The 10,632-nt window shown below is 35.3% G+C and overlaps 1 protein-coding gene across 1 annotated transcript in view; it reads right to left on the bottom strand.

The window, feature by feature from the left end:
- Positions 1-2,600: 2,600 nt before the first annotated feature.
- Positions 2,601-10,632, bottom strand: part of LOC113232083 — a 46,769-nt gene continuing 38,737 nt past the window's right edge. Inside the window, exon 6 of the mRNA XM_026466711.1 lies at positions 2,601-2,682. Within this exon, the coding sequence (XP_026322496.1) occupies positions 2,601-2,682 (82 nt within the window). The remainder of the gene's footprint in view (positions 2,683-10,632) is intronic.

Raw genomic sequence — 10,632 nt, forward strand, 5'->3', positions numbered from 1 at the left:
TTACAGAAAAAGAAATAAAAATCTTGTATCGTAGCTGGTTACGAAACCCTTTGGTCCACCATCGTAACTGATCTTTCGTAACCAGCTACGAACATGGATTTTTTTTCTTCCTTTGATAACCAGCTACGAAAACAGAATTAATTTGTCGTTTTGGTAACCAAGTTTCGTAACCAGCTACGATACAAGATTTTTATGTCGACTTGTTGTGAATATTTGTTTAAAAGTTCGTTGTTGAAGTCATTGAATTACAATTTGTAAAGTCAATGGTTGAAGTCACAAATAAGTCGATTGAGTTGTTAGAAAAGAGGAAGAATGGTTGCTCTAAGAGGTCGATGGTTGAAATCTTTGTGGCGGTACGTACTTGTGACTTTAAATTCTAAGTTACGTACATTTGTGAAATTCTGAGCAATATATCTCACTCATCGAGTATATAACCAGAAATAGAGACGAAATAAGGGCCATATATTCCTGGTAACACATTAGCGATACAGCTCTTAAAAACATCAACTCTCGTTTGCACTGAAATATAGACAGGCCAACTACTGACCTGTGTGTACGTCTCCGTATATTCCAAAAAATATTCTGTATTTATTGTAATAAAGATAATATAACTAACTATAACAATGCTGTTCTATTCGGTGGTGTAGGAAAAACAGCAAAACAAACAAACCGAATCACATTTTATCGCAAAGCTCAAGTTAACTGGTCGATTTGAAGTGAAACAGTTGACGACACCTGTCAATTGTTTCGAACTCGGGCTAGCCAATCGGAGCGCAGTTGTCACAGGAATGATATGGCAGAATAGTTTTCAAACAAATTAAATGATATTTCGTCTCTATTTCTGGTTATATACTCGATGGTCTCACTGTAGTCATCACCAAATAAGAGGCCATATTTGACACTTGACATCGTGATGCGAATAGGGATGTGGACTAATCATATCGGTAATCACATTATACGATTTTCACGAGAAATCGATTAAAAATTTTAAGAGTTTGTGATTAGGGTTTGTTTAGATTATTTTTCGGTTCATTCTTGTTCAGGGGGCCTAAAAGGCCAAATCGTGCAATTAAAAGCAATTAATTTACAGAATTCCTTGCAATTCTGTAGCAATTCCTCTTATTTTCGTAAAATTGTCCCACATTCCGATGAATTGTATCCAATTCTTTTGATTTTAATTTTATAATATTCTTAAAGGGATTATTATGAGAATTTAGTGTAAATAAGTATGTTCATCAATAAAACAACTACATAAGTCAATTTTGTTTTCCGAGAAATCGTAGTGACTCGATGAAATTCGGCGATTAATTGCTTACAACACTATTATTAAGAAAAAATAGCTTGAGGACGTAACTGTTTTTAGGACGTTTCGGAGTAACTCAAAATTGCATTTTATTTTGGAATTTGTGCGAAAACAGTACTTTAAATATGTTTTGTCATATTATGTAATGTTTCAATAAAATTTGTGTATTTTTTAAAACTCAATTATGCTAATAATTGTTTGTTTATTGTTCCGTTGATGGCATTCAAAGTTACATACTATCGCCTTTTTTAGCCGTCAAATTTGGCCTCTTATTTGGTGAGGACTATAACGGAAGGAAATGAACGTGTTGAAAACTGCATGTTGAAGAAGGTTCACAACACTCGGAAAACTTGTGTAGCTACCAACCCGCATTGGATCACCGTGGCTATGGCCTAAAATATAAAAAAGGAGACCCGTGCAGTGCCGGCTTTACTTGTGCAGGGGGCCCGGCGCCGAGCGCTGGTCGTGATGCTTCCAAAGAGCAGCGAAGTAAACGGGCTATGGCTTCCCAATATCATTTATAATTGCACCATTTGCACCCGAATTTCCGATTACTGAGGAAATAATTAAAATAGTATTCCATTTTGATCGCGCGCCTACTAGAGGGCACCATGTTATTGATTGCACCCCGACGCTACATCTATGTCGGGTCATGGAAAATTTCCGTTTTGAAACAATCCTATTTTTCCGGATATTTTTCCTTTAATTTCCACTTTTGACGCTGACACCTGTCAAAAGTTGAAGTTACTGAACGAAAATGATGAACCATTAAAAAGGTTTTTTTCGCTATTGTGAAATCATTTTAAAACTCATTTTTCTGTGAGTGGCTGTCAGCTTTACCAGTTTATTTTATAATTCACGCTAAATAACACTTCAAAAGATATCTAAACGTAGAATATAATAAGAACCTTCGAAATTATATTTTGCCAAATTTCCACTATTTGGAATTTTTCGGAAAATTACCCAACAGTAGCTACATCACGCCAGCGCCAGACGCAGGCCCAGCGATGGGACTTACAGGTCGATAATGATACCTACTCAAAGTTACAAGGAATACTTAACCATCTCACAGAAGCCTTACGGGCTGGCAATGATTTACAGACTATTTAAAAACGTTTCTTTTTGTTGTTAACGATTTTATCTACCGAGTAGGTTCTTATAGTTGTAAATATTACATAAGCCATTGAGCCTTTAGGTATGACAATACTGAGCGATGTTCCACAACAATGCTACCCTTTAAGTATGAAGATAAGATAACGAGAAAGAAACAACAATAGAATTGTGTAATAATATAAAACTATTGCCAACTTACATCTAGCCGTGTTTCGGCGACGATTTCTTCATTCCTCAACAGCTCGTGTTTGAGACCGTTTCTTTTCCTGAAAATTCAAAAAAGTTATTAATAGAGATAGGTCTTTCATTCGAGAATGTCGAATTCATCTAGAGTCAGAAACTAACACAAAATTATTTTGTTCCGGTGTTTATTTTATTGAATATTATGATGTTTTATTACCATTATGTTCATATATTTTTGGATCGAACAAATACATAATTTTAGTAAATAAAGAACGTGATTAAAATATGTTTTGACTGCCTAAATACCTAGCCTATAAGTATGAAAATCTGAAAATTAAAATATTGTCTTTATTATCTTTCACAAACTTATATACCTATATAAGTTAAGGTCCCCACGTTATTGAATATAGTTTCATTTGTGAAAGTCTGGTGTCCATAATAGAATTAACCTGTGTTCTTGAGCACCAGGCTCTCACCTTTCCACTTCTAAGCATAGGTAAGAAACTTAGGCATGGAATAAAAGGATCTGTATACTTAAGCAATTACAAAATAAAAGCAAAAATGGAAATTAACCGTTGTTAAATTAGAACTAAACAAATTAGAAGAAAATTGTCAGATGTTTGTGTTTTCAAATAGCCTCGATTTTTTCCCCAGGCCAAGACGCGGAATTGCAACGAGCTTGAGAGTTCTTCTCCTAAACCTACATAATTAAGGCTGTACGCAAATGACGTAGATATACAGCTCGTATCTCTGCTCGTAACTAATGTTACTGTCTACTCGTGTTTATCTATTTATTTGCCAAACAAATCTAGACGTTACAAAACCCTAACAACATTGAAATAAGATATTAGATTAGAATTCCTGTGTTGTCTGCGGAATGTAGCAGTAGAGCTCCCTCTAAAACAGTTCGTCTAGGGTAGTACTGCCACCTTATATATTTCTGCTGCCGCAAAGCATTTCCGGTTTTGAAGGGTAAAGGTGCTGGTGAAATTATAGGCACATGGGACTTGTCAACTTATATCTCAGGGCGACGGGCGCAGTGGCAGTGCCTCTCAGATCTATGCGATTTGAAGCTCTAAGTGGCACTGCAACTGTTATGGACAGGCGTGTCGCTTACCATCAGGCGCACGACATGTTCGTCCCATCACTAAGTCACAAAAATATGTCTAAGCTATATACGAGCTGACACGGATATAAAAATAATTAATTAAAACGGAATCTAAATGATTTTGTAATTAGATACGTCGTAATGATGACTTTGAATATTCCTAGAAGTCAAATTATAACTGTACTAAAGCATTCATGACAGTTATGGACTCTAACATATTTAAATATAATCGGTATTAGTTTGCTAACGTATTTTACGACCACGGCCCCAGTTCTGCTAATTTCAAATCACCTCAGTTCTGTGTCGAGATGGAGTTTCAATGGCAGGATTTTATAAAAGTTAAGAGTAGATGCTTGCCATCGAGTTATTCAATTGCCATTGCAATTTTTTGATATTCTGCTCTTCAATGGCGAAATCATCGAGTATATAACCAGAAATAGAGACGAAGTGTCATTTAATTTGTTTGAAAACTATTCGACAACTGCGCTCCGATTGGCCAGCCCGAATTGGAAACAATTGACGGGTGTCGTCAATTGTTTAACTTTAAACCGACCAGTTTAACTTGAGCTTTGCTATAATGGACGAAAATTGAAAAATTACATATTTAATATTTAATTACCGATGAAATGTGATTCCGTTTGTAATTAGATGTTTTGCTGTTTTTCCGACACCACCGAATGGAACAGACCTCCGTAGTTAGAGATATTATCTCTATTACAATACAGAATATTTTTGGAATATACGGAGGCGTACACACAGGTCAGATGTTGGCGCTGTACTATTTCAGCTTTCTAAGTTGTGATTTCAACGCAAACGAGAGTTGATATTTAAAAGGCCCGTTTCCCTGATGAGTTGCCAGATATGGATGGCTCTTGTTTCGTCTCTTTTTCTGGTTATATTCTCGATGGGTGAAATGTAAGTATGTCGAAGGCATAGTGTACTAATATCATACATATTGAAGATTAAATTGCAGATTAAACGAGACACAATGTAAGATATGCCATGGTAATTTTTTAGTAAGGTAACGTCGATAGTTAGTGATTGAATTAATGAATGCCATCACTGCTATTCCTTTGATACTCTATTGCGACTCAACTCCCATTAGATTTTAGCAGAATAACGAAAACTGGGGCCCAAAATTATAATAAATAGATAAAGGTTATCTACTACATAGTCTCCCAACGTGGTCCGTACCGCCGAGTCCTAGCGATAGGGGTCTCAAAATCAATTGATGCTGTTGAAAATGACCTGAATTGTCGGCCTATTCCACCAGTTCCTACCAGCTGGATAAACTATATTACAAATATATAATTTTTTCTTACGATTTTATGTGTTAAGTTAATATAAAAAATACTTGTTTTCAATTATTCTCTGTGGTGGTGGGCGTTGAAAATTTTACCGAAGTGGGTGGTGAACCAAAAAGTTTGGGAACCCATGATCAACTAGATCAATATAACAATATAGGGGGTGATCACAACCGTGAACTAAGGTCTAAAATGTATAACCTACTGAAGCCTCCTTTCACTCGCTCTGAGTATTACAAAAATTCTTTTACTATTAAGGCTGCAAACTTGTGGAACGATCTCCCATTTGAAATCCTACATTCTAAGTCGCTACCTATTTTCAAAACCGGATTGCGTAAATATCTTTTATCACAGTCCTAGTCTGCAACGTGTGTATTAGTAAGTACCTATAAGTTATTAGTAAGTATAAGTTTATTTAGGTATATTTATATATACATATATCTACGTAGGTATAATATATCATTATTTTTTAAATATTTTATAAATTACTATGTGTCTTTATTTAATTTTATTATTTTGTATTTTTTTATTTTTTATTTATACAATTTTATTTTTTTTATATTTTTATTTTTATATTTGTAAAATTGGCACACTACGTCTCCCGCTCCGATTAGCATTCCTCTAACTCTAAGGTTATCTGGAAGAGATCGCTCTTAGCGATAAGACCGCCTTTGCCCACATTAGTTTTAAGTTGTTTATGTACTATTCTTGTTCTTGTGTGTGAGCAATAAAGTGTTTGTCTATCTATCTATCTATAACTTATGACACAAGAACGCATTGTGAGGAAACTTGAATATCGAAAAATGTGCAATAACATTCACCATTCGATCGCGACTTTTGAATAAGAACTTCTGCTTAGAGAAGTCCGTTGCATTTGTCAGACGTGCATTTGCCAAAAGACGACAAATAAATAATAATTTATATAACTCAAAGCCCCGTACCAGGGAAACATTGTGTCGCTAGTGCCGTGGACACTCATATATAGTGAACCAATAATATCAGTACAGAGTATAAGAAAACCGACCTCAACATTTCGTGGAATTACATCTATTTGCCAAATTTTATTGAAAGTAGTCTAGTTTGCCATCCTTAGAGGTCGAATATTTTCTTCAAATTTAAATGGGACCAATGCTGAGGTACCCTCTTTCCAATAAAAAGCGAATCATCAAACTCGGTTTACAAATAATTATCGCGTAACATACATACAAATGTAATAAACAACATAATCATGGTAAGCGTTTAGCTGCGGAGGCAGCAGAAAATAAATGTACACAAAAAATCAAAAGCCACGTTATACTGGTCATCCTGCAGTAAGAATGCGAAAAATTCAAAACAAAAGACTTTTTTTTTATTAATTTATTTCTGGCCATGGAAACAAAGTCCTTCAGCCGAAAACATAAAAATAAGTTTTTCTGTAAATATGGCCGCCACAAAGAGGATAGGCGATTTGAGGCGGCGTGCTTGGATTGACTCGGGATTCCTTAGAACGGGCCGATACGGGTCTTTTAGTTCGAGATTCGTATAATTTCGCGTTTTAATCTTCGATTAAGGCACAATAGCACTATCCTATTCCACTTTAAACTAGATTTCACAAAATAATTGAAAGTCAAAATAAAAACGACACTTTTCCCTCCAAAAGGTCCAGAGCGAATCAACAAAAGACGTTTATAACCGGTGTTGCAAGCTTGAAAATCTATTTTGTTTTATTTTAGTATTTATAAAGCCACGTTGGGATTATAATCGAATTTTAGTGTACCACTTATCATAGCAGAACGAGATGTGTATACCGTTACCAATAATTACGGTATATCGAAGTAAATAATGATACTATCGATTACCTTCGTGCGCACGCAACCTTTTGTTATCCCATTTCAAAAAACGTTCTCAATTCGACTGCATTTTTAAAATTATTTTTTGAGTGTATGTTACGCAATGATTGCGACGTCTTTGAGCCGATTTCGATTCAGTGTAATTCTAAACGTCGTAAATGGCCAATTATGTGTGACAACAAGACTCTTATAAAAGCGTATAAATTGCCTCTTAAATGAGTTCACGACGACAGTCAAGAACGCAGCTTATGCTAATAAATATAGTAGACAATATATATACTACATTATATACAATCATCTATAAATTTCCATTACTTTCTAGAACAGCAATTCAAGACACAAAAGCACTTAAATAAAATTTTATTGTAACTCGTACAAAATTATAACATTAATTTTATTTATTATTATTTTATTCATCATATGATAAATGTTGTGACCGTATTTGATGCCGGCCTGTTGTGTGCCGGACGGACAGGTGGCAGGATCACGTTTTTTAAACTGGTACCGTTTTGTACTATGTTTATTATCTCTAATATTTCGACTTAACGAGTTTAATCCAAGGTTCTTGAAAAAGCTCTTGTCTGCTTTCGCTTTCCAATAGACAAAATTATTAGTTTTTTTTTATTATACCAAGTGACGGGATGAACAAGTCGCGCGCCTGGCGGTAAACGACACGCTTGATACGCCTGCTCTAGCAGCTGCAGCGCCACTCACAGCTTTAAATCGAGGGGCACTACCTTGCCTATAATTTCACTAGTACTTTCAAAACCCGAACGCAGTAACGCCCACATTACCGCTTGGCGGCGGAAATAAGTAAGGTGGCAGTACTTCTCTGGACGAACTCTTTCAAAGGGAGCTCATTCACTCCCTAGTTTGCCACCCTCAGGGGTGGAATATTTTCTTTAAATTTAAATGGGACCACTTCTGAGCTACTCTCTTTCCAACAAAAAAGGAATCATCAAAATCGGTTCACAAATGCAGAAGTAATAGCCTAACATACACAAAAAAATATACGCGAATTGAAAACCTACTTTTTTGCAGTCGGTTAAATAATATGACAATATTTTACGAAGCTAACATTGTAATGTCTGTATTGTTAGTATGAAATTAATCTTTATAAAACGCCCCCGCAAGTATTTGTGAGGCTACTGCGCTTTGTGTGTGTTAATTTCCGTTGTACACGAAGAGCATTGCGCCCACGCAAGGGTGACTGTCTCGAGTTACATGATACGGCTTCCTACTTCCACTTTACTCGTGTAGGACTGAGGCAACTTGCGGTGGTGTGGCACGGTTTTAATTACCACATTGCATTCTGACAAAAAATCTTTAATAGTCTGTCTTTTTTGAAGACGGAGTAAAATGACAGTTCATTGCGCAAAAGTGTTACCCGATTACAAGTATCTAGTGATTGCAGTCGATAAATATTCTATCGACTATCGACTGAACAACAAACAGCCGAATTTGTGTGTCCGTCAGGATGGCTAGACCAAACGAGATATACAAATCAAACTGTGCTCATTATTTACTACCTATTTTCTACTATTTGTCAATAAAGGTATTATTGACATATTTTCTACCTTTGCGCTAACGGAAATATTAAAGAAATAAAGTGGTCAGCCATTCTGACGTCAGGTTGGCTGGACCACTTTAAGTTTTTCATGTAATATATAATTTACTTTTTTAATTTAACTATTTACTACCTAATTTCTACCTAAACTTTTTGCTATTTTAGGAAGCTTCTATAAAAAGTTATTCAAAAAAAATAAGAAATCGCCTTTGCAAAAATTATCATCTAAAATGACAGTTTATCTTGTCCGTGTAATTAATTGCTAATAACACTTTTGCAGGCGCTTAGACTATGCCAACTATGGTTTCTGGATTATCTTTGCAAGCTTTGTTTTATAACAATTATTATATTAATTATTATTTGAATTCACTATTAGGCGATTATCACACTGCACTGCAATCACGCGCGCGGTGGCAGAGACGCAGATCTGCGTCAACGCGCGGCTTAATCCGCGCGGGGGCAGCGGTCTAGAGTGGCCCCGCGTCACTTAAAGTACTCGCTTCGCAGTTGATCGCCGTAGTGATTGTATAAGTAGCAGAGATCCTTCTTTGACAAGAACGGTTAATACAGAACTCATTCAGGACGCTGCAGTTATACTGCCTATTTGGTTTTTGTTCACTCAAATAAAAAGACACCGAAGATGTTGGATACATCCCTTTTTACGAACCAGATCAATAAATGGATAATATCAACTTCATTACAAAGATTTAAGAAAATATGAAGATAACGAGTTCTTAGGTATTCGCGATTGTTACACATAGGAAATGAAACTATTATTCCGGATTTAAATCGCGTATATTTGTTTTTTCAAACAAACCGATGTTTCGGGCCCTTTACAAGTCCCATGGTCACGGTTGACTGAGGTGGTACAGTCTTCAACCAGTTATGTCTAATATTGATGCAAACCACCCTATTTTATCACTATAGTTACAATAGTTATTAATTAAATACCTTATTTTTAATTTTACAAAGAAAACATTCGACATTTGTCATTTGACAGTAAATATTCGAAACTACCCACAATATTCACAATGTGAAAATGATTGTGCATTGTGCAAAGTTCGCTTTTCTAACGTCATTAGTAGTTGAATGAGTATAATCTGTCTCAAAACTAAAAAGGCGCACAGTGGGCCAATTCATAATTCGTTGACTTAGGAGCATTTTTTAAAATATCGAGCTGATTTAAAGAAAATTAATATGTTAAAGGAAAGGGAGACATCGCTATCAAAATTATTAAAACACATTAGGTTAGTATTTGAAATTATCTAATTTGATAAATAGTAATAGGCCACGAAGCCTTGCCGAGTGTCCTAAATAATAGGTACGAAATTTTAAGACCTAATTATGTATCTAATGATTGCATACAATGCTTTTTGTACGAGTTAATGAAAACAATAAAACACCATCAATCAAACAGTCCTTGGATACTGATATTCTTTCAAGAAGAAGAATTTTATATGAAGAATCGGATATCTCAAATTTCCATTCGCAAACTGTTAGATCATTGTTGGATTTCAACATTATACAATTATAAACAAATAACTATAGCCCCTTTTAAGAAAAATAAACCATTTACAAACATTAACTGTTTATATAAACAAGGTTTGTTGTACGAGTTATGAATATATGTTAAGTCTATACGTATGTATGTAACTGGCATAGCAATAAATGATGTCAGGAGGTTTATGTCATTTTTAACTTCTTTCAAAAAGAGGAGGAGGTCCACAATTCGACTGTATTTTTTTGTATGTATGCTATGCGATAACCGAACCCATTTTGATGATTATTTTTTATTAGAAAGAGGGTTTAAATTTGAAGAAAATATTCACCTTCTGAAAGTGGAAAACTAAGGGATGAATCCGGTTTAGCGCACTTTCCACTAACCGATTCCAATAAAACTTGGCAAATGGATGTAATTCCACGAAAGATTATGTTAAGAAATGTGAGGCACATGGTACATAATTTCTAGGTCTTGTTTTAGGTAAATTGTCAATCAGTACTTGTTCAATTTTATGGTTACGTTGATGCGTAGATAGGTCGCTCTGTAGACTCTACCTCATTCAGATTGACGAGTATTAAAAAACAATTTTCAAAACAGCTGTACGGTAGCACTTTTGCACTGGACCTCCCATACTGCTGCTCCACGCTTATAGTGCCATCTGACGAGTCCCAATGAAGAATGTAGAATACTTTTTGTCACCTCCAGTAAATCAAAATGGCGGCTG

The sequence above is a fragment of the Hyposmocoma kahamanoa genome, unplaced genomic scaffold, assembly GCF_003589595.1.
Source record: "Hyposmocoma kahamanoa isolate Upper Pololo Valley unplaced genomic scaffold, ASM358959v1 66, whole genome shotgun sequence".
NCBI lineage: Eukaryota > Metazoa > Arthropoda > Insecta > Lepidoptera > Cosmopterigidae > Hyposmocoma > Hyposmocoma kahamanoa.